At 40.5% G+C, this 25,623-nt stretch overlaps 1 protein-coding gene across 1 annotated transcript; it reads left to right on the forward strand.

Moving 5' to 3' along the window:
- Positions 1-1,821: 1,821 nt before the first annotated feature.
- dhx32b (DEAH (Asp-Glu-Ala-His) box polypeptide 32b) lies at positions 1,822-25,618 on the forward strand. The gene is made up of 10 exons (XM_080205646.1): positions 1,822-2,412; positions 3,774-4,158; positions 7,403-7,648; positions 10,700-10,799; positions 11,661-11,819; positions 15,195-15,386; positions 15,944-16,093; positions 16,278-16,468; positions 16,901-17,082; positions 25,242-25,618. The coding sequence occupies exons 1-10, from the start codon at positions 2,336-2,338 to the stop codon at positions 25,435-25,437; spliced, it is 1,878 nt and encodes a 625-aa protein (XP_080061772.1). The 5' UTR covers positions 1,822-2,335; the 3' UTR covers positions 25,438-25,618.
- The last annotated feature ends 5 nt before the right edge of the window (positions 25,619-25,623 follow it).

The following is a 25,623-nucleotide window of genomic DNA, read 5'->3' on the forward strand; positions in this document are numbered from 1 at the left end:
CCATCCGAGGTCAACAGATCTTTGCATGGTTCGTGTCCTGCATGCTACGACTCCTCTGGCAGGCGGGATGGGAAAACTCTTGCCTGTATCTTTTTAAGGCAGAACTAGATAGTTTCTTGATTATCAAGGTACTAAAATGTTATTGGGGGTTGGCAGGAATGTATTGAAGTTACAATCAATTCCACCATGATCTTATTGAATGACGGAGCAGGCTTGAAGGGCCGAGTGGCCTACTCCTGCTCCTAATTTGTACGTTCAAATGTTGAGTTTGACTGTTGGGGTGGTAATTGGCTGGATTGGATTTGTCCTGCTTTTAATGGGCAGGACATTCCTCAGCAGTTTAGATGCGAGTGTTGTGGATTTACTGGAAAAGTTAGCTAATGGCATTGCTGGAGCTATGTACAATTGCGGAATGTTGTCAGGGCTCATAGCCTTTTCAGTATTCAGTGCCTTCAGTTATTCTTGATATCCTGTGGTGAATTGAATTGGCTAAAATCTGACATCTGTGATTCAGGGAACCGTAGGAGGAGGCCAAGATGGATAATACACTCGGCACTTCTGGTCAAAGATTGTTGCAAATGCTTCAGCCTTATCTTTTGCACTGATGTGCTGGGCTCCCCAAGAAGGTATTTATGAAGCCTTCTCCTCCAGTTAGTTGTTTAATTGCACGGGGTTGGGGTGGGGGGGTGCCAGAAAAAGGATGATGGGCAAAGTGGATTAACTCAAACTCATAATTTAAAAGGTAAATGAGGCCAACATCTCATTAGGTAAAGCAGAATAGCAGCATTGTAAAAATAACAGTAAAGAACCTAAGCCAACATTAATGCGAAAAGTCATGTAATGTAGGGTGAGGTAGTTTTAAGCTGAGGAGAACTATAAGAGACTCATTTAGGCTTGACTTTGGCAGGAATAGGTAGGAAAAGATCAGCATGTAATCTGAGGAACACTGGGGTTGTTCATAGTACACCTAGACCATTGGTTTCCAACCTTTAATGTGTCATGGCACACTTCTATACTATTAAAAAAAATTGAGGCAAAACTCATACTTTCTCTGTTACATATGTAATATAAGAATATATAACAACAGAAAAATTAGGGCATCGTCATTTTAAGGGAACGGGTCATGTGGCCTTGGGTGTGGGGTGAGCAGTTGGGATCTGCCCAGATTGGGCAGTCTACAATTGGAAAACATAGAAATTAGAAACAGAAACACGCCATTCGGCCCTTTGAGCATGCTGCCATTCATTATGATCATGGCTGTTCATATTCAATATCCTGATTCCAACCCCCACCCCCCATCCCTTGATCTCTTTAGCCCCAAGAACTATTTCTAATTTCATAGAAGGAATGTGGAGGAACTGGATCTAATGAAGAACTGATAATGGAGTAGTTATTGAGAAGAAGCCTCAATATAGCAGGATTTAACTTCTGTCTTGGTCCCTTTACTGGGAACATTTTTAACTCCTCCCTGTCCTCTCTTCTGTTTTTTGAACATCTCCCTGTTTTTCTTGCTTCTCCTGAGGTTTTTGTACCCTTTTTGAGTTTGTTTTTTGCATAGGTGCACGGGATGTTCTTCTTCAGTGACAAGCCCTGTAGATCATTCACATGAGCCTGATCAACATGAACAATCTAAACCACGCGTATGCAGCTCTTTCTCAATCGGCACATGCATGGGTGGCCCAAGATACATTGGGTCTTGGAGGTGCCAACCACAGGGCTGAAGATGAAGATTAGCTTTATTTAATTAATTGAATTTTGTATCTTTTTGTTTTTTTGCAGCACACTTGGAGGTTCTTCACAGCACAGGCTCATTGGTTTTGATCTAGACCCCAGCTAAGATCACCTAACATCAAAGATCAGAGATATCTGGTGCCCAGATCGATTGTGATTTGCTACTGTACTATGCATTAAGCCACTGACCTATCAGAAGGGCTATTCGAGTTGTTAGAATTACCATCTTGATTTATGGCCATCAATTTGTTTCCATTTGTACTAACCAGGCCTGTACACACTTAAACTGCATCTACCTCAGTACATAGTGATGTTTCCATACCTCTATTGTAGATGTGGGTCAGAAGTTTATTAGTGAATGACTTGTTTCTTCTGAAACATGTGAACTTTGAGATTTGTAAGTGCCTAGCTGACCAGCCGTGCTATAGTAAAGTGTCACATTAGAAGGCAGTGGTGCCCTGATTGCTTCCTTTGTTTTCTTTTTTAGATTCCACAGTGGTGTGCGGAACATTGTCTTTCTTCCAAGTATCAGCATGGGGTTGTAGTGTGCACACAGACGCAGAAGCAGACGGCTGTCAGCCTTGCCCTCCGCGTGGCAGATGAAATGGATGTCAACATAGGGCATGAAGTGGGCTACATAATTCCATTTGAAAACTGCTGCATCAATGAAACCATCCTGAGGTCTGTGAGCTTGCACCTACTTTTGGTGACCCTTGCAGAACCGTGACTCAGATGCAAATGGGAAGCTGCTGCAGCTGCAAGTCCCTCTGCGAGCAAATGATGCCATATGCTGGTCCTTATCATTTGCATTACTCTTGACAAGGATCCACAATAGAATGCAAGCAGGACAAAATGAAAGGATTAGAATGGGAGGAAGATAAAAGGAAATAGGAGTGAAACAAAAATTAAACAAAGAAATGGAGATAATCTAACACAAAAATAGTAAATTAAGTGTTTCATAAATATTTAAACCAATTAAAAGTAATTACATCTTCTACGCAAATTGTAATTGCCTAAGGCAGAAAGAGAAGTACTTTTAAACAGGGAGAAAGCCTTCACTTTCATAAGGTCAGATGTAGTCATGCTGCACACATGCAGACAATTGATCATGTTTATAACCTTAGAAAGCAAAAGAATAGTTGGGAGTAAGTCACCATTTACGTGTAACAATGCTAACACTATCCCCATGTTTTTTGCTTTGACAGCTTAACCTGTTACTGCTGTCCTTTGTCCAGTTTATATATAGGTTTACGGTATCTAAATGGAATAGTAAAGCACAGAAATTCAGAAAATTTACTACCATTATCTTTCTTCCTCCACCCAATACAATTTCACACTTGACCACACTATTATTCCCTAGTAGCAGGAAAGGCTACTTGATCAGGTTTCTGCTTTTAACCTGATAATTGAGGTGAACTAGATGAGACTTTTGAGCAGGGATACCTCAATCCCATCTGCACTGTGTCCCCAGGGAAGAGCCTAGTCACCAATCAAAAAGGCTCAGATGTATTTTGGACTAATTGCGACATAAAGTTATCTAAATGTCCCGTGGCACATTTCCATTTCTCATACCGGAGATCTTTAAAACCTATGGGTAAAAATGTCCACTTATTGTCCATTACTCGTTAGGAACTGGGTTTAGCATATCCGGTTTAATTTCTGGTGTGTCAGCAAAGAGAAGTAGACTTTTACTGATTAGTTTGGGCTGGAGCCTAACTCCAGTCCCAAAGGTGAAAGGAAGCTGCTCGACACAACATCCCCAAATCACAGTTAAACATCATTAAAACTTTACTGAATAATATTTTACTATTTTAAAGGTGATGAAAGGGGCTCTGTTATGGGGGGAAAGTTTTTTTTAAAGTTAAAATTTAGTCATTAGTGTCTCAAATAGGCTAACATTAACATGGCAATGAAGTTACTGTGAAAATCCCCTAGTTGCCAATAAATTATGTAGAAGCCTGAGTGGCTTTTTGTCTGTTATTTTTTGCTTTGAATGCAAACACAGATCAACAATACTAAACAACAATATCTTATGATTCCAGGTACAGCACGGATGATATGCTACTGCAGGAAATGATGTCAGACCCTTTACTCGAACACTATGGAGTTATCATTATAGATGAAACTCACAAAAGAACTGTTTCTACGGATGTGCTGTTAGGTCTTCTGAAAGACATTGTGAGACAAAGGCCAGAACTAAAAGTCGTAATAATAATTTCCCCTCATATGTCCAGTAAGCTGCATAGCCATTATGGCAATGTTCCTCTAATACAAGTGGAAAATGAAGAGCCCATTAGGTATCCCATCGAGGTTGTTTACAGTTGCATACCTCAAGAAAGCTATTTCTTACCTGCACTTCGGTTGCTGTTTGAGATACATCATACAAGGGAGGAGGGAGATGTTGCAATTTTTCTATCTTGTGAAAAGGTAAGCTCATTGCTCGCATTTTTTTCCAATATATTTATCCTAATAAGACAAGACAATAAAGTTGGTGAATGGTCAACTAACATGGCAGCTAACATCCAAAGAACTCATGAGACAGATCATTGACTATGAGTAACTGAGACAAATTACATATTCCAATGCTTGCCTCTCTGTTTAGTACAATAATGATGTGTAATATTTTCAATCAAAACAATACCTTCCTTTACAAGGTTCGTCTACTATAACTTCTACCCTGAAAAGTTTAGGTGGAACTGTAATGAAACTGTGGCCTTTTCTTGTAGTTAATGTGTTTATTTTACATAATAGACAAACTTAAAATAAATTATGTGCCTTATTTCTATACGTTTTAAAGGTAGGTGAATGAAATGTATTCTGGATTTTCATAGAATCCCTACCATGCAGAAGGAGGCCATTCAGCCCATCGAGTCTGCACCGACAACAATTCCACCCGGGCCCTATCCCCATAACCCCACATATTTATTTTACTCATCCCCCTGACATTCCCTTAGCACTAAGGAGCAGTTTAGCACGGCCAATCAACCTAATCCGCACATTTTTGGACTATGGGAGAAAACCGGAGCACCCGAAGGAAACCCACGCAGACATGAGGAGAAAATGCAAATTCCACACAGACAGTCGCCTAAGCTGAGAATCGAACCCAGGTCCCTGGCATTGTGAGGCAGCAGTGCTAACCACTGTCCCGCCCTAGTAGCTTTTAGTAGCTTCCTTCTGACAAGAAATTACACTACTACTCTGAAAATATATAAATAATTGTCAAACTGCTTCACTTTATTTGTTAAATATCCTAATGCTGATACTGCATACTATAGCTCTTTAAGTGGGAATCAATTTTTAACTTATTTTGCCATCCCATTGAAATTAAAGCTCAAGGAAGAATAACAATTTAAACTAAAACAGAAAGTGACTGTAGGACAGCACACTGGCACAGTGGTTAGCACTGCTGCCTTACAACGCCAGGAACCCGGGTCAGATTGCCAGGTTGGGTCACTGTCTGTACGGAGTCTGCACGGTCCCCACATATCTACGTGGGTTTTCTCCCACAGACCAAAAGACATGCTGGTTAGGTGCAGTGGCCATGTTAAGTTCTACCTCTGTGTACCCGAACAGGCGCTGGAGTGTGGTGACAAGGGGATTTTTCACAGTAACTTCATTGCAGTGCTAATGTAAGCCTACTAATAAATAAACTAAAACTTAAAATTGTTTCAGCATATTATATCACACTACAATTAGTTTTATACAGAATAAAGACATTAATTTGGGTGGTACTTTAAGTGATGTCCCAAATGTGTAGTAGTCATTAAATTATGTTGGAAACAATCATTTTTTTAGACAGATGCAAAACAGTACAAAGTCCCACAAACAGCAAATAAATGACCAATGTTGTTGCTGTTGTTAAAGGGATGAATTTTGACGAGAACATCCGAAGCTCAAATCTCAAAGTACCAATCTGTGAAAGAGGCAGCAGAGTGGTTAGCACTATTGCCTCAGAGCACCAGGGACCCAGGTTCGATTCCTGACTTGGGTCACTGTTTGTGTGGAGTCTGCACAAACTCCCCATGTCTGTGTGGGTTTCCTCCAGGTGCTCTGGTTTCCTCTCACATGCCGAAAGATATGCTGGTTAGGTGCACTGGCCATGTTAAATTCTCCCTCAGTGAACCCGAACAGGCGCCAGAGTGTGGCGACTAGGGAATTTTCACAGTAATTCACTGCAGTGTTAATGTAAGCCAAGTTGGAACACAAATAAATAAATTTTAAACTTTATTATTTCAGCCAGGAAGTGGCGTAAATCTACAAAAGAGATTCTCTAGAAATGTGGTGGAGGCAGATATAGTTTTGTTTAAATGCAAATGAGATAGTTTTCTTAGGGAATATCTTGCTGTACTGTATATGAGTACTTTAAAACATGACATATGGTAAGTGTAGCACATTTGGGAAGAGCGATCCCCAAAGTATTCTATGATTGGGCATTTTCCTCACTTCATATAGGTTTGTTGTAGACTTGATAGAGATTGATTACAATGACCAGGCAACAGCTCCACAATTGCCGTATTGGGATGATAAAAGGGAAAGTAGGTAGACTCCATCCTTTTTATCTAGCAATTGCTTATGTTCCTATGTATCTCAATTTGATCAAAATATAAAACTTAATTATGCGTTCCGTGACAGAATCAATACTGTAACACTCTGTGGTACACTAAGCAGAATGAATTCACCTACTTGTGGGAATAGATTTCACTGCTTCAAAAAAAACTGTGATATCACAAACTCTACCTAGTTGTAATGACACTGGTGGATGTATGATAATTTGAGAGATATCCATTCCTTGAGTACACTGCGCTAAGGGTCACTGTTTAAAAATAACAGGTTCTTCATTTAATATAGGAATGAGGAGAATAATTTTCTTTCAGAGGGTTGCAAGTCTCTGGAAATCTGTGAATACTTTTGAGGCAGAGCTAGATAGATTCTTGATTTAACAAGGTACGAAAGGTAGATGGGAATTTGGGGCTGAAGTTACAGTCAGATCAGCCCTGATCTTATTGAATGATGGAGCAGGCTTGGAGGATCAAGTGGCCTATCCCTTCTCCTATGTTTGTATGCACGTTGGATATAACTTGTCTATTGCACTTTCAACTCCCTCCAGAAGTTATCTGAAGGAGGTACTCCCAGATTGTCCATCTGAGAGATTTCATCAGTGCATTCTAGTAAAATGAAAACATTCAAACAATCTTATTCCAAGCAACTTCATATCTATAATGAAAAGAGAACGTCTGAGTTTTATTATTTAATTTTATAGCTTCTGTTACAGCTTTTTTTCTTTTACCACATGGTTGGGTGCAATCCCAAAAGAACCTCTGGCATTCCTGAACACTTGAAAGTAACCATTCCTCATTTGTGAGCCGTTAAGTGTTGTTGGACCTTATGAGATATAGCATCAGAACTCTGTGCATGTATCTTCAGCAAAGGTCACTGCAGGGTAAATAGAACCGTAACTTTTTTTTGTCTTCCAGTAAGTCTACCAATGTCATTACAACTTACAAAAAAATGTTCAAACATAAAACAGATGGGTTGAGAACATGTTGCACAGGGCATGGAACAAATCTGAATGCTTTATGGGTTGAACGATTGTTTATAAGGATGCAAAATTAATTTATGTAAATGTTTTTTGCTGTGAGTTATCAGAATTTACATATTTACATACCTGCAGGAAATTGATGAGGCCTACTGTATAATCAGACGAGAAGGTTCTAAACTACACCCATTGCTGGGCGGACTAGAGCCAATTCCTTTTTACCCAGAACAGAATAGGTACATTGACAGACCAAGTGCCATGTTGGAGAAGAACTCCAAGCGATACAAAAGGAGAGTGATGTTGACCACAAGCATGGGAGAGTCCTTACTTTGTGTGGAGAATGTGAAGTTTGTCATCGATGTGGGCATGGAGAGAAGGAACGTGAGTGCATCGCATCTATCATTGACTTTGTTTAGTAGGAGTATATTAAAAGTATGCGCACCAGATATGTAACATGGAATATTACGTAGCAGCAGTCGTTTATAAACCTATTTGAGCCAAAAGCTTTTATGTTCTCTTGCACCAGAACATAAAAGAGAACCCAAGTGATGAACACAAAGTAGAACCTAAGGAAAAGCATATACAAATAATGGCCCAGATCTTAAAATCAGGATCGTAAACCTTATTTCAACCTGATCAGACTAGAAAGTGCACACTTACTTCCCTCCAATTTATCTGAACAATCTTCTAAGGAGCATCCTTCACATCTAACCCAGTGCTGCAGACATAAAAAGGCAGCAGCACAGAGAATCCATGTGAAAGCCACACTTCCTTTTTACAGTTGCAGCTGCCGTAAGTAGAGAATTTTGATGTCTGGCCCTGCGGGGTCTGCCCAGACAGTGGCTTCCTGACACAAGAGCTGCAATGTGGATGAAAACCCTTTGAAAAAGCTAATGGCTGGGACATTATCAGTCCTGAAAGCAAAGCCCAGACAATAGACAAACGTCACTTCTGAAATCATTGTGGAGAAAGGTGATTCGAGTAACTATTTTGAATTCTCTATATTCCTTTCAAAACTGAGAAACCTTATTTTGTGGATTTACTCCAGCGGCTCTCAGCTGAACAAGCAGCTGACTACCATCTCTCAATTCTTTTGAAGCTTGTTTGATTTTAAAGGTTTCTGGTCATTGCTTGCCATGCAGTCTAAGCACAGAAATCCCATCATGCTGCATCGTCACTTGTTTCTTTATCCCTTTCTTTTTCAGAGGGAATTCTGTTAGTACATTCTGCAGTGCTCAGAGTGTCAGAGATTCATTCTGCTTAAAAAAAAATTAGCAGGAGTTATTCCATTTTCACGTGAATTTGGCACTTTGAATTTTTTTGGAGAATCCCGATCATATTTCGCGAAAGAGTTATGAATTTTGATTGCAGTTCTTACTAACTTTGGCTTTGGAGAGGGTACAGAAGAGATTTACCAGGATGTTGCCTGGTATAGAGGCATTAGGTATGAGGAGGGGTTGAAGAAATTTGATTTGTTCTCACTGGAATGACGGAGGTTGAACATCAACCTGATAGAAATCTACAAGATTATGATGAGAATGGACAGAGTGGATAGTCAGAAGCTTTTTCCTAGGGTGGGAGAGTCAGTTATTAGGGGTTTAGGCTTAAGGTGCAAGGGGCAAAGTTTAAAGGAGATGGTGGTGACTGGAACTTGCTGCTGGGGAAGGTAGTGGAAGCAGATATGAGAGTGACTTTTAGGGGGCATCTTGACAAATATATGAATCGGATGGGAATAGAGGGATATGATCCCCAGAAGGGTAGGGGGTTTTAGTTCCGACGAGCAGCATTGTCAATGCTGATTTGGAGGGCCAAAGGGCCTGTTCCTGTGCAATTGTCATTGTTCTTTATTCTAACAATGCATCAATCTATCGGGTTACTTAGTATGATCGTGAAGCCAAGGGATTGTTTCTGCCTCTGGAGACTGGAGGGAAAAAAGGGGACAGCTTATCAACTGATGCACTGATTTGGGATTGTTGACCTTCACTGTTGGTGGGTGAACTGCTGCACTTGGCAGAAATGGAAGGTGAATGAACAAATGGACCTTGGGCTGATTGACATTTTGCACTCTGCTTTGAGATATGCACTATAGCCGTGTTTGTTTTGGGAAGGATTTCACTTTTAGTAAAGAATGTTTTGCCTTTATTCCCCTTTCAATGTTTATTTTTGTGCAGTCATAAAAAATTATGGTTGGGAATTTTTGGGGTGGCAGGGGTAGCTGAGATGGTGAAGTGGGAGAACAGTAGGGGTTCAGTCACCTGGGTTACCTGCAGTTTCAGAAGGAGTCCATGTGTGAACAAAATGTAAATTCTGTTTGGACACTCCAATTGAAATGGGAAACAAATATTTGTAGCATTCTGATGAGACAGACACACAAAGAGAAGTGGCCTCAAATTTCAAACAGTTTCTCACAAAAGTCTTTAGTTCACATATGGACCAGTTTTTGAAATTCTTAATAGATCTTCACGAGAAAACCCCTTTTCAGGTATGTCATTCTTTCTTGCACCCCAATGAAACATGTTCAAATCCTACAGTTTGAAAACAACATTCTTAGCAATCTTATTTAAAATGAAGAAAGCTTTCATGTACTGAGGGTAATAAATTATAGCCTTTCACACCTCTACTGAATTCTTCAATCATGGAAAATTCCACAGGAATTGCCAGAAAATGTCTAGCAGTTAGTTGGCTGGCAGTTTACTTGTCTGCAAGCGGGTAAACAATTTTGCTCGCAAACTATCCAAACTCTACTGCTTTCGGGAATCACTTTCACGTGAATAGTTTTACCAGGATCAACGTTGGAAATAGGTAAGGTGATTCTGCATAACCATTTATGAGAAGCTGACGTTGCCATGTGCTGATAAACTGGGTGGCTTTGGCCAGAAGTGCTCTTCACCAGTCCCATACCTTTGGCTTTAACTGACTCTCAATTCCATGGCCATGGCATGTTGAATGTGTTACTCGAGTGAATTTCTCAGTAACATAGAAACATAGATGCAGGAGAAGGCCATTTGGCCCTTCGAGCCTGCTCTGCCATTCTTTTTGATCATGGCCGATCATCTAAATCAATATCCAGGTATAGAAGCAACCAAAGCCTGGTCAAAGAGTTTGCCTTGAAAGAGAGTCTTAAAGTGGATGCCACAACAGGTTTAAGGAGAAAATTTCAAGAGCATAGAGCCCAGGCAACAAAAGTAATGACTGCCAACAGTAGGGTGACAGGAAGCAGTGATACACGACACGAGTATCAGAGTCTGAGGAAGGTGACTGGGGTGTGACATGGGGGAAGGTGAGGGAGGCTGATAGGAACAGTAGGATGTCAAGTAGTCTTGCAAATGTTGGGAATATCCAGCTGGCCAAAAGAGTTCTGCATCACTGTGTCTCTCTTTCAGACATTTTTAATTTCTATCTAAAGGTTGTAATTTTATTATCTAATCCTAGGTGTACAATCCAAGAATACGAGCAGATTCTTTAGTGATGCGACCAATCAGCAAAATCCAGGCAGAGATGCGCACAAAGATCATGGGCACAACTCAATCGGGTAAAATTTCTGAGATCATTTTTATATAGCATTTAAAATGGGAGAGGTTATAAATACATCCCTCAGTGAAATTCGTATGTGTGGTTTTAAAAATTCTTTCCTGGGATGTGGGCATCACTGGCTGAGCCAGCATTTGTTGCCTCCCGTAATTGCTCTTCAACTGAGTAGCTTGCTTGGCCATTTCAGAGGGTATTTAAGAGTCAACCACGTTGCTAGGGTCAGGAGTCACATGTACACCAGACTGGGTAAGGATGGCGGATTTTCTTTCCTTAAGGGGAAACAACGGCTTCATGGTCATCATTGGACTTTTTTCAAAATTCCAGATTATACCAAATCACACCGTCTGCTGTGGTGAGATTCAAACCCAGCTCCCCAGAGTATTGCCCTGGATCTCTGAATCATTAGTCCTATGATCATACAGCTATGTCACTCCCTCCCCTGTGAATAATATATTACTGTACCTACTGAAGCCAGTCCAATAAGTGTATTGATGATGCCCTTCTTATGTTGCAATTGAATGAGAGGAAATTTTGTCTGAAATGGGAAATGTCCTTCCTTCCTTCCTTCCTTTGGTTAACACTAACAAAATTAATTAGTATGAGGGAAAATTCATTGCTAATGTCAGTGACACTGTTCTGGATATGTGAAAAAATGAAAAAGCTCGTACCATACATGCTTAAAATAGCTTCATGTTCAATTTTTAAGATGAGAAACACATTTTAGGGTCTGGAATTTTCTTACCATGCAATAAAAACATTCTTTTTGTGTTTGGATTAACTGTTCTTGCAACCATTCATTTTCGCACAAATATAAATTTCAAAATGAATAACTCAGTTGTTCTGAACTAATTGATTTTCTAAGGCAAATGTTTCCGATTATATACTGAGGAGTTTCTGAAAAAGGAGATGACAGAACTTTCACCAGCTTGCGTACTGGAATCCAATCTTACTCGCATGGTTTTATTCCTGAAAAGAATGGATATAGCAGACATGGGCCAGTGTGACTTCATTGACAAGCCAGGTAATATTGGAGTTAATGCAACAAATGAGTGAAATTATCCATTTCTGAAGCAAATATTAGAAATTATACTGTATAAAATATAATTTGGCTACAGTTCTGGGCTGCAATTTTCCAGCTGTGCTGTGCCTGGTGCTGGAAGCATTAGAATGGAGCAGGGTTGAAGCATCCTGGCTAAATAGTTTTGTGTGTTCTGCACCAGCGCGAAACCTCGTTGGTATCTTCCCACCCAGCACTCCTAGGTGTAATGTGATTTCTTCAAAACGATTGTGGTTTGCGAAAGAGAAAGTGAAACCCCAGGGTGTCAATCAGGCTTAGACTCTGTCAACATTGCAGTCAGAATCAATGGGGTACTTGAGGTGCATTCAACTAGGAAGAAAAATAAAGATAAACACAGGTGGCTGGAAGATGATTAAAAATCCATTGCCTGGCAGTTGAATCTTTTATAAGGCACTGCACCTTGAATTTGTTACAGATCAAAGGTTTCAAATGCAATGGAGAGGTTTCAATGATTTCAGCTCACTGGGAAGCCACAGCAACTTTAAATCAAAGCTGCACACAGCTGTGCAGACTGGAACACACTCCCCACCCCCAGGTGAAATTGACATCTCCTCTCTGTCAGAGGACTTCAAAGGGGTCTGCTCACACCTGCAGCTCTGTCAGAGAGACAGGGAAGTCCCTACTGCTGAATGCAGTGCTGCAATGATGTAAAGTTCTGCCAGGGGGCATGGAGATTAACCTGGCCACTTCAGGATTTCCACATCTGATAGGCAAGGATGCAGATGTTGATCACAGGGCTGCCTTAAATCACCATGCTAGGAATGATCTTCAGGTCTGCCAGGGCTAGAATGGGCAGTCCAGCCATGATATTCCCATCCCGGCAGAGAGCAGCGAGGTCAATTGCTTGCCCCACACTGAGCCAGGATGCCACCTGTCAGTGCCAGGGCACTCTTTAAACTACTAAGGTACTTGGCCTGCAGGGAGGCCTTGAGGTGTCTGAGGGGGGAAGGGGAACTGTGTGGTTGGTCTGAAGAGGGAGGACGCTGAGAGGGGGTTGAGTTGCTCTCATACCTGCATGATACGGGGTGGAGGAGAATGCCCCTCTTTTCTAAGGGGTTTCTAGTGCTCCCCTAGGCCCTCAGGGTCCAGCACGCCATGTCCCCATTTGAAGACAGCACGAGTAAAGGCTGTGTGATGCTGTTTCTGTTGGCAGGTCGAGTGAATGTAGAGAGGCTGATGAATGGCCTGTCAAACCTGTTAATGGTTTCCAATTAGCGGGTTTGCATAATTATTGGGTTGCCGCCCACTCTGGGCAGGAATGCGATCGGGGCCAGCAGGGTGGGTCAGGTGACTCCCTTGAGCCGTCACACATGTTGGGAATCCTGATTTGCAACTGATGCCTCATTCACCGGAGCATCGGGATTCCCACCGACCATCTGAATGGAGAACCGCCTCTTTAGTCATTTTTTGAGAAAATTTCATCGAAGATGTCTACTGTTCCACAATCTTTCCAAAATCTCTTGACTGACTTTTCTGCAGCTGACAAAATATGTAAGTAATCCATGATTCCTGGAAAATGTATAGAGTACATATATTTTAGAGAATGTACCTGTCTTGCTAATAATTTTTGCATTGTTCTCAACTTGTAGAGCCAACTGAAAATTAGCTAACCCAATAAATTTTAATGCTTGTTCATAAGTATATGAAGTACATTTGAGCTGTAGGTAGATTATTAAGTTGACTTAAAAGAGAATTGTTGGAGACATATGCTTTGTACCATTATCTATTGAAACCTCTTAATGTACACTGTCGTACAGTGTTTGAACTGTATTCATTTTTGATGGCTGATTTTGAGCTTTCAATGCAATTTTTATGAATCCTATTCCAACAATACAACCTTGTTTGCATTGCACAAATCCTCCGTCTCCACATGGCCAAAACATGATGCAATGCTTAAAATCAGACATTTTGAATTGATGCCGGTTTTGAAGTTAAAATTAGATTTGGCTCATTTTGAAGTGTGCAAAAGCAGTGTTTTCTGGATTTAAACAGACCAATTCAAAGCCTGTGCTAGACGTTTGGAAAGTATGTCGTCTTTTCTGAAAATTTATAGACTGACTTTCATGAAGTTCCATCAGCTGCACCCTGATTGTGACAACAGTACTAATGCCATTGTTAGGAGCCAACTGGTTTACTTTGTCTGGGAAGGCTGAGCATGTACTGTACGCTCCAGTTATGACATGCCAAGTCTTTCAAATTGTTAAATGTAGCAGAAATGAGAAATGTTCGTGCAGGTTCACAAATTGTACACAATGAACTATATTTGGCTGCTGAATATGAACAAGATGCCACAAATACAAAGTATTTCCCGACACAACTGCACAAAATGACCTCATTTACTAAAAAAAATTGTAAAGGTTGTTTGAGATGAGAAACAGATTACTAGGATAATGCTGATCAGTTGTTGAGAATTATAGATTTTTAAAAAAATGTATATTGGTTATTTTTTTTTCACCGGTTATGTTCAAGGATATTGTAACTTTAGTTAAATGTCATGAGTTAAAACCATAGAATCCATTGAACCTTGGAGTCCCTGCAGTACAGAAGGAGGCCATTTGGTCCATTGAGTCTGCACCAATTCTCCGAAAGAGTATCTTACCCCATGCACTTACCCTGGTTAATTCACCTAACTTGCACATCTTTAAACACTAAGGAGCAATTTAGCATGGCTAATCCACCTATCCTGCACATCTTTGGACTGTGGGAGGAAACCTCCCACAGACACAGGGAGAATGTGCGCAAACTCCATACAGACAATGACCCAAGCTGGGAATTAAACCTGGGTCCCTGGTGCTGTGAGGCAGCTGTTCTGGCTGGGACATTCTTGGCTGGGCCAGCATTTATTCTTCATGCCTAACTGCCCTCCATTTCAGAGAGCATTTGAGAGTCAACCACATTGCTGTGCACTTGGAGTCATATGCAGGCCAGACCAGGTTAAAATGGCAGAGTCCCTTTCCTAAAGGAAGCAGATGGGATTTTATGACAATTGACAATGGTTTCATGGTTATCATTGTTCATTTAATTCCAGATTTTTATGTAATTTAAATTCCATCATCTGCTGTGGTGGGATTTGAACTTGAGTCCCCAGATCTTGCCTGGGTCTCTGGATTAATACCAACCACTTCCTCATTTATCACTAGCTGATTTAGCAAATTAAAATAAGGCTTTGGTTGAGATATAAACTATGCATCTTTGAATGGTAGGAAAAGATGGATAATGGGCACACAGAGTATAGAATGCTATATGAGCAAACTGTTTAGAATTCTAAATCAATGATAGCCATTACATATTGAAAAATTAATTTACTTTTTCTACCAGCCCCGGAAGCTCTGATGCAGGCATTAGAAGACCTAGATTACCTTGCAGCCCTGGACGATGATGGAAATCTGTCCGAAATTGGAATCATTATGTCGGAATTTCCACTGGATCCCCTAATGGCAAAAGCTCTAGTTGCATCCTGTGAATTTGACTGTGTGCAAGAAATGTTGACGATAGCTGCCATGGTAACAGGTACTTAAGCAACCAGTTATGTTTTTGTCCCTTTTTCTATTTTCTCTGTATAATTTTAGGTTCCATAGATTACATTACTGTTTTAGTTTCGGAAGCCTTCTAGGCATAATAATCAAAATTTGTTAAATAAACAGTCAGGAAAGGACTACCATCTCCTAAACTGATCTTTTTCTACACCTTAGCTGTGACTATATCATTATATACTGCACTCTCTCCTTTCTTTCTCCCATATGTACACCATGAACAGTATGTTTTGTCTATAATGCACACAAGAAACTACTTTTCACTCTGTCTCAATATGTGACAATAAAAGTAGATGTTAGTACTCTATTTTAATATCCATGTTCATTTGCCATTTCAAAGGTGTGCTCGAAGATGGATGTACACAACCTTCATGCAATGTAGTTCAAATTTTGAGAACTATTTCAAATCAGCCTTGAGAGTTTTAAACAAAGGCTCAATGTACTTCAACAGAGTCATTAAAACATAACAGAATGACAGACTGTGCCAAAAAGCAACTGCTGTAATTGCTCCCTTTTATTCTCTCTTTTGTGAAGCCCCCTTTTGTTTTTTGGATCCACCTCCTGGTTCAGAGGAAGTGGCAAGCAGCTGTCGGAGGAAATTCTTGCATCCAGAGGGCGATCACTTCAGCCTCATAAACGTTTACAGTGCGTTCAAGCAGAACAAGCTGCTCTCATCAAATCAATGTAAGTAAACTTTAAAATAAGAGTTAGATTCCCAGTTTTTAAAGAAATGCTTATTTTGCACAGAGAGGAAGTGATTTTGACATGATTGGGCTTGACTGCCTAGTCTTCTTTGATATTTACTCTCTTACAAATAAAAGTACAATCAACCTGCTGTTCAAATGGATTTGCTTTCACCCTTGCACAGTCAGTGAAGACGAGAAGTGGTGCCATGACAACTTCTTGAATTGCTCAGCACTGAGGACAGCAGATGCCATCCGAGCTGACCTGCTGGACATTATGCAGCGCATCGAGCTGCCTGTTTCCAAACCTGCTTTTGGAACACACAAGAATACGTTGAACGTGAAAAGGGCTTTGCTGTCTGGTTATTTCATGCAGGTAAAGACATTTGGAGACATTTTTCATATTACAACTGCATTTCTGACTCCTGAATTGGGACTTTGTTTAAAAGTACTGGGTAGCATTGTGAGGAGTAGCAATCTGATGTACAGTTATGATCCATAGACATTCTTTGTATTCAAGTTATTTCATATCACAGTACTTTTGGTTTCAGTCCGTTTGTGACACAGCTTGTCAATTGTTTATTTTCCTCCTAAAAGCTAGATCAATGAGTGGTAAAATTCCTCTTGTCAAATAGCTTTGAATACTCCTGAACCTGGGGATGCAAACTGGCAGTATTTGAGAATTGAAGCAAGAATCTTTCCATGACAGGAGCTATAGAACAGAATTGCATTATTCTACTTGTATGTCACATTTAGTTCGCAATTGTAGAAAATATAATTAGATCAATGTTAACATTTCTATTTCTAGACCGCTCGAGATGTTGATGGATTAGGAAACTACGTCATGCTAACACATAAACACGTAGCACAGCTGCATCCCTTTTCAAGCTATTGTTGCACAAGATTAAAACCGGAATGGGTTTTGTTCCATGAATTTACAATATCTGAGAACAACTGTATCAGGATTGTTTCAGATGTGTCACCTGAAATGTAAGTATAAACTGAGTTCCAAACAATACTGTTAAAAACTTTAATTATATAATAATTGAATGCTTTGCATCTGTAATAATTTTCCCACTTCCTTATCATTAGTTCCTACTCTTGAGTTGGTTTGGCTTCCAGACCATTCTTTGATCACTGTCAACAACACGTACCTCCTGGCTGTTTCAACAAAGTGTCACTATTTTTTCTCACTAACTCTTCAACTTTCCCTTTCTTTCCATTGTTTCTATTGCTGTTTCATATATATGAGGCATTGGGGGCAAGCCATTTTTGCCAACAGTGGGAAAGCTGGCCATTCAGCTGCCTCAGGGAGCTCAATTGAACCATTTAAGTCATTAATTAAAAGGCCTTGTCCCACTTCAGCAGGCATTATGCCAATGTCAAGGGGGGTGGTGGTGGTGCCACCCATCATGTGGGGAGACTGTTAGTAAATCCTGGCTGCTTCCCAACAGGCTCAGGGGTTTAGGGCCAGAGAGCTTGCCCTGGACAGTGAAATGCCCTGTCCCTGCAGCTGCAAACTCAGCCCTGGCCACTATTAGCAACAGCACTACTGAGATCACTGTGGTTGCCAGCAGCTCTTTTGTGTTTTCTGACTTGGAAATATATCACCATTCATTCACTGTCACTGAATCTAAATCCTGGAATTTGCTCCCTAACAGCACTGTGGGTGTAGCTACATCTCAGGGACTGCAGCGGCTCATGAAGACAGCTCACCCACCACGTTCTCAAGGGCAACTAAGATCAAGCAATAAATGCTAGCCAAGCCAGTGGTGCCCACATCCATTAATTAATTTAAAAATTTCTGCTCTCAAGTTTGCTCTTGCCCTCCTCCATTAACCCTATAGCTATTTGAGTCATTAATATCTATTCTGACATTCAAGAATTAAACCCTATATCCTCTCATTTACTACTGGCAAAAGAAAAGAATCTTCTTCAACTCTTGCAAGCCCTTTGTTTTGGTAGATGTGCTTAGGCTAAGCCTTGAACTATTTAACCCAAATGGAGATTCCATCTCATGCATTCTCCCCACTACTTCACAAACACCACCCTGTCCATGCCCACTGTACCAAAAACGCGAGAATTCAGATCTCCAAACTCTATTTCTTTTCTCCTATGCCACTGAAACTCTATTACCTGACTTTAAAACTTTTTTTTTAGCATCTTCAATTCGTTCAAAGTGTCAGACCTAGCATCTTTACCCACAAAAAATGCCATGATTCCTGTTACCAGTGTCCTTTCCTAGCTTTCCAACATATTCAAGATCTTGATACATGTGAACAACCTTGATTTGGGAGTGTATGCTACAATTACAAAATTAGCAGATGATGAAACTTGGAAACATGGTGAGGATGATTGTGAGGAGATAGACAGGCTGGTGGATTGGTCGGATATATAACAGAAGTGCAAAATAATACATTTTGATAGGAAGAACAAGAGGCAGTATGAAATAAAGGATGAGATTCTAACAATGTGCATGAACACAGAAAGTGGGTATCTGTGCACAAAGTGTCAAAGGTGTTAGAGCAGATTGAGAAAGAGGTTAAAAAGGTAAATTAAATTTTGGGCTTTATAAATAGAGGCATAGAGCACAAAAGTAAGGAAATGATGATGAACCTTTATAAAATAGTATTTTGGTCTCGACTACAGTTTGCTCAAAAGAATCATCAGAGTGGCTCCATGGATTAGAGACTTCAGATGGGAGAAACTGAGGTTGTGTTTCTTAAAGAAAAGGCCGAGAGGAGATTTGATAGAGATGTTAATAATGAAGTGAGGATCAAGACTGGGTAGGTAAAAAGAAACTCCATTGCCAAATGGTTCACAAACCAGAATACACTAATTTAGGGTGAATGATAACATTTACAAAAGGTAACATGCAGATTTGTTTTAATATGTAGGAAGTAGTTAGGACCTGAAATGTACTGCCCGAGAGAGTGCTGGTGTCAGATTCACTTGGGGGCTTTCGAAAGGGTACATGAAGAGAAATTATTTGCAGGGCCAAAGTGAAAGCGTTGGGGCAGTGAGATTTATTGAGTTGCACTGACAAAGAGCTTCCTCCGATGCTATATCCAGGCTATGGTATTTGATAAAAGCAAAATATTGCAGACGCTGGATCTAAAACAAAAGCAAAATAAGCTAGAAAATCTCAGCAGGTCTGGCAGAATCTAGAATCATAGAAACCCTATAGTGGAGGAGGCCATTCGGCCCATCAAGTCTGCATAGACAACAATCCCACCCAGGCCTAACCCCATATTTACCCTGCTAATCCGAACCTACGCATTCCAGGAACTAAGGGGCAATTGAGCATGGCCAATGCACCTAACCTGCACATCTATGGAGAGAGAAGTTTGGTACAGGAAGTCCTGATTCGAAACATTGGCTTCATTCTCTCTCCACAGATGCCGTCAGATCTCCTGTAACATTGTCCGGCATTTTCTGTTTTTGCTATGGTATTTGACCTCTCTTTTTCACATTGTCATGCATAAACCATCTGGTGATTTTACCAGCCTAATGTCCCTGCACAAAGCTGTCACTTCTCTCATTATGATTGCTCCTCACTTCATTGCTCCCTCCCTGGGTCATGCAACTTTCCACAAGACTCTGTTCTTCAATTCCCAACCCTAGCTCGTCTGCTTTCCCCTTTTCTCCCACTGTTGACATTGTTTACGAATTGCAGACTCAAAATAATTCTACAATACACGAAAACCATCTTAAGCATAGGCATAACATTTATGACTCTTTATAACTTTGTTTTTCTTACTTATGACCCTGCTTACCAATTTTGTGTTGCTCAGCATTCAGCTCTACAGACTTGGTTAAACTAAATGAGATGCAGGTTGCCTTTATAGTTAAATTTCACTGTTTCTGCCTTGGAATGCATCAGCAAAGAATATCTTCTTTTTGGCATATCTAAGAAATGAAATTGTCAAGGCAATTTGCCTGTCAATTTGCATTTCAAAAATAGAAGTTAGTGCACAAGAAACACCTGGAAGTTGTATGTATCTGAATCTGAAATGTAATTAAGTGTGGAAAGGTATCATTTTGCATGTAGTGATTTTTAGAAAGTTTTTTGCAATCAAAGATACATTTGAACTTCTAAAAAGACCAGCAGTGATTCAAAGTTATAATTTTAATTGCCCAGCTATTGAAGCAGGATAAAATTATCTATTTTTGCACTGAAAAGGGCTTTATTCATATAACATCTTTCACCACATCCCAACCACTTTACAGCCAGCGGAGTAATTTTGAAGTCTAATCACTACTTTAATGTAGGAAACATAGCAGCCAATTTACGCACAACAAGGTCCATAAATAACAAGGTGGTTATATTCAGATAATCTGCTTTTGTGATATTAATTGAGGGCCAGGACAAGCGGGAATAATTCCTCTAACTTTTTGGAATAGTGCCACGAGATGTTTTACATCACGATGTGGATATGCCGGCATTGGACTGGGGTAAACACAGTAAAAAGTCTGACAACACCAGGTTTATGTCCAACCGATTTATTTGATAGTAAACTCACTAGCTTTTGGGGTTAGTCCCTTCGTCACCTGACGAAGGGACCAACCCCAAAAGCTAGTGAGTTTACTATCAAATAAATCGGTTGGACATAAACCTGGTGTTGTCAGACTTTTTACCATTTTTTACATCCACAGTGAGTAGTCAGCACTTTTGGTTTAAAGGCTCATCCAAAAGGTTGCACCTCCCACAGTGCAGCATTCTTTCAGAACACTGTTAGCCTAGATTTTTACGCTTAAAGATTTTATAATGGGGCTTAAACCCACAACCTTCAGACTCAACAAGTGAGTCAACTCATCCAACTGAGCCACAGCTGACACCATGGTCATAGATGGCTAACAATGGAATGCCTTGTTTTTATTTCTTTACAGAATGTGGGCTTTGCTGGCTAGGCCAGCATCTTCATTGCCCATCCCTAATTGCTCTTGAGAAGGTGATAGTGAGCTGCCTTCTTGAAATGCTGCAGTCCCTTTTGTGTAAGTGCATCCAACAGTGTTGTTTTGGAGGGAGTTCCAGGATTGTGACTTACCAGACCGTAAAGTATGAGAAGTTCGGATTAGAATGGATTGTTAATTGGCATATACAACGCATAATAATAATTTTTATAGAGCTATTGAGTTGAGTGTTAAGGCAGCTATTACTGGAAATATTACTCAAATTCCATCTTTTACAATGTGAGGAAATAAATGAAACTTTTTAATATCACTTCTCACTAGTCAACTACATGCTTCCTGACAGCCAATGGAAGAATGGGAATGCATATAGTCTCTCCAGATCAAATTTACAAGCATATGCTCAAACCATCATATTTGAGTTAGTCTGATGACAAATAATCTAATTTTAAATCAAAATTTATTCTGTGAAGAGATTTAAAGGAAACCCGACTGTTGTGATTTTTTTTTTAAAAGGTAATATATAAAGCCAGGTGTGGAGTAGCACATGACCAGCAGCTAATACTGTGTGTAGGAATTACAGCTGTGTTGTCCTTGAGTAATAGTTGCTGAATCCATAAAGTACAGCCATCTCCTGAGCCATACTGCATTGTATCTTCAAATAAATGGAACCGGCATATAGTTTACCAGTCCTGGTGTGAGATTAATGAGTCTGTGTAGAAATAGAAACACAACATAATGGCTGCCATCTGCACAAGACCACAGGTCAAGTCACAGACAGGATTTAGTATAACACAGAGGCTGTGTACATCAAAACCCTGAGAGGCAGAATCCCTCTCCAGACAGTGTTTTGCAGCATAGTGAGTACCTGGTTTGTGGAATAGTTGGACTGCTGGTTAATGAGAGCAGCAGAATTGCAGGGCCATTCATTGCGATGTTCTCTGGTGCCATTCCTGCACAAAATACAAAAGTGTGCAAAACAGAGGGAAAAACGTGACCTGCAACCACAAAAAAAAGAGGGAAGGGGATAAAACAAAACACAGCAGCTGCATTGATGAATCTTGAGTGATTAAAAGTCTCCTATACACGAGGAAGATGCACTGAAAAGGGCTTTACTTATATAACATCTTTCACCACATCCCAACCATGTTACAGCCAACAGAGTAATTTTGAAGTCTAGTCACTATTTTAATGTAGGAAACATAGCAGCCAATTTGTGGTGACACAGTGGTTAGCACTGCTGCCTCACAGCACCAGGGACCTGGGTTCAATTCCCGGCTTGCTTCACTGTCTGTATGGAATCTGCATGTTTTCCCCATGTCTGCGTGGGTTTCCTCTGGGTGCTCGATTTTCTTTCATCGTCTGAAAGACATGCTCGTTAGGTGGGTTGGCTATGTTAAATTCTCCCTCAGTATACCTGAACAGGTGCCAGATTGTGGTGACTAGAGGATTTTTCACAGTAACTTCATTAGTGTTAATGTAAGCCTTTGATTTGATTCATTATTGTCACATGTAATGTAGAATGTAGTGTCACATTCATAACTAGGGTGTAGAGAAAGGTCAACTTAATGCAAGGTAAGTCCATTCAAAAGTCTGACAGCAACAGGGAAGAAGCTGTTCCTGAGTCAGTTGTTATGTGTACTCAGATTTATGTACCTTTTTCCTGAAGGAAGAAGGTGGAAGAGAGAATGTCCTGAGTGTGTGGGGTCCTTAATTATACTGGCTGCTTTGCTGAGGCAGCATTAAGTGTAGACAGTCAATGGATAGGAGGCTGTTTTGTGTGATGGATTTACGACCTTTTGTAGTTCCTTGCGGTCTTGGGCAGAGCAGGAGGCATACCAAGCTGTGATACAACCAGAAAGAATGCTTTCTGTGGTGCATCTGAGAGTCATAGCTAACATGCCAAATTTCCTAAGTCTTCTATGAGATTAGAGATGTTGGTGAACTTTCTTAACCATGGGGTTGGCATTGGGTGGGGGGGGGAGAAACAGGACAGGGTTGGTGATCTGGACACCTAAAATCTTGAAGCTTTTGACCCTTTCTACTTCAGCTACAATTAAACCTATTTGTGACAATAATAAAAAAAATTCCCCCAGGTGAATTGGAAAACAACAGATGTCCTATACGAATTTAGGCTTTTTGAGCAATGGATGGAATTTTTAAGATTTATCCATAGCAAAACCTGTTAAACAAGTGGTAACAAAGCCATTGAAAAATGAGGAATTCTGTAAAAGCCTTGGGAGGATCAGAAGGACCCTGTTAAGCTATGGAACATTCTGGGTGATCAGCTTCATGTAAAAGCGAACGTCAGGATTCACTGTTTGGAGCTGATTGTCACAGACAGCAACCACAAGAACCGATTGATCAGTTCATCAGCAGATATCACGATAAGGGCAAGGGCAAGAACTCAGAATCCTTATGAACTGAGCTGTTTGAATGGATAGTGGGCTGGTTATAGGTTCAATGCCGATCAAAACCTTTCAAAAAGGCCTTTTGGAAAAAGGTCATAATATTGACACACTGCTAAAAGCTGGCACAAAATACAAACCTGACCTGAACTGTCAAAATACTTGGGCAGCACGGTAGTTAACACTGCTGCTTCCAAGCTCCAGGGTCCTGGGTTCGATTCCTGGCTCCGGTCACTGTCTGTGCAAACTCTGCACATTCTCCCCATGTCTGCATGGCATTCCTCCGGGTGCTCCGGTTTCCTCCCACAGTCCAAAGATGTGCGGGTTAAGTTGATTGGCCATGCTAAGAAATTACCCCTTAGAGTCCAGGGGATGCATAGGTTAGAGGGATTAATGTAGGGATATGGGGGTAGGGCCTGGTTGGGATTGTGTTCGGTGCAGACTCGATGGGCCGAAGGTCCTCTTTCTGCACTGTAGGGTTTCTATGATTTCTAAATACAAACCACTCACCTGACGAAGGGTCAGAGTACCAAAAGCTAGTGGTGTTTGCTATCAAATAAACCTGTTGGACTTTAACCTGGTGTTGTGAAACTTCTTACTGTGTTTACAAAATATTATAACTGGGCAACACCTACAAGTATTAGGTGGCGTTCCGAGTATTTGCATGGTAGCCAGGTTGCAGAAAGCAAGCACACCATGTGAAATCCACTGCAAAACTGCCCAGCATTCCCATATCTTTGCAACGTGTGTGATATAAAGAACACTGGGCTCACCCACGGAGGAAATCTGGTTCCAGCAGCGCAATCAGAGTTTACAATGTGATGTAACCAAACAATAAGCATGTATATTAAGCAGTTATTACTACAGTGAAGTCTAAGTTGGAGCTTTCTCTGAATTATACCTTGTAGGAGGCTATTCAACCCATTTCAGAACTATCCAATTAGTCCCACTCCCCTGAACTTTCTGTACAGGCTGGCAATTATTTCACTAAGTATTTATCCAATTTCCTTTTGAAAGTTTCCCACCATCCTTTCAAACAGTGCATTCCAGATCAAAGTATCTTGTGTGTAAATACTTATACCTCCTCTGGTTCAACTGCCAATTTCTTTAAATGTGATTTCTAGTTACCAACCTGCAATCAAAACCCCTTGTGAGCATAGAAAGAAAGGAGAAAGACAAACATGCAATTAGATAGCGCTGTACATGAGTACAGGAATTCTTTAAGTGATTTATTCACTAATGAAGTACTTTAGAAGTGTGGTCAATGTTGTAATGTAGGAACAGAGGATGCAAGGGGCAAAGAAAAAGAGAAGCAGCAGTGAAAGCCCAATCCCAACATTTCTTCATCCAGTATTACATGATTTTCTGGGAGTTGCGGAGAGGGGGAAGGTGCAATGGGAAGATTCCTAATTAACTTTAAACGCATACCCATGGTTTCCTATTATAGTTAAAAACCAGAAACTTAATTTGAAAGGAAGAACGGAAACAGGGGCTTTTTAGCTCTGTATGATTCAGTCTCCCACTGGGAGAACGTGCAGACTGCACAGATCGTGACCCAAGCTGGGAACTGAACTTGGGACCCTGGCACTGAAGCAGCAGCACTAACTACTGCCACCACACCACCCCCTAAATGTATCTGAATAGTTGCAATTATTAGTGGCTGGGGATAGTCAGAGACAGCTGGGTTGTGCTGTTTGTCAGGATCTAACAACCTAACCCTGGAAATCAAACAGTTTAGTGCAGGCTGACAGTTTTGAAACATAGCAACTTCAGGGCAGTTTTATGACACATTAGGTTCTTAATTTGACACTTGCAAATTTGTTTCTGCAGGTTTGTACAGCTGACTCCTCAATATTACTTCAGTAACCTACCCCCCAGTGAGAGCAAGGAACTCCTACAGGAAATCATAGATCACTTCTCACAACTGCGAACAGATGGAGCAAAGCAGCATGTATCCAGCAAAGAAAACAAAAAGCCAGAGGAAGATATTAGCCACCAGAATGAAGACAGATGTGCCATTCAATGATGGACTAACTTGCAGGTTACAAGACCGACCAAAAAGCTTGCACTGTTTATATGTTGTGGTGTGAAGTCACAGAGCGACTCCAGGAATATGAACGGCTTTAAACCTGGATTTTCCTCTGCTGGTTAAATTTTAACCCTGATGTATTACTTTGTCTAAAAGTTTTAATATTTGTCTAAATAAAGTACA

The sequence above is a fragment of the Carcharhinus amblyrhynchos genome, chromosome 17 (genome assembly GCF_965287045.1).
Source record: "Carcharhinus amblyrhynchos chromosome 17, sCarAmb.v2.hapA, whole genome shotgun sequence".
Taxonomy (NCBI): domain Eukaryota; kingdom Metazoa; phylum Chordata; class Chondrichthyes; order Carcharhiniformes; family Carcharhinidae; genus Carcharhinus; species Carcharhinus amblyrhynchos.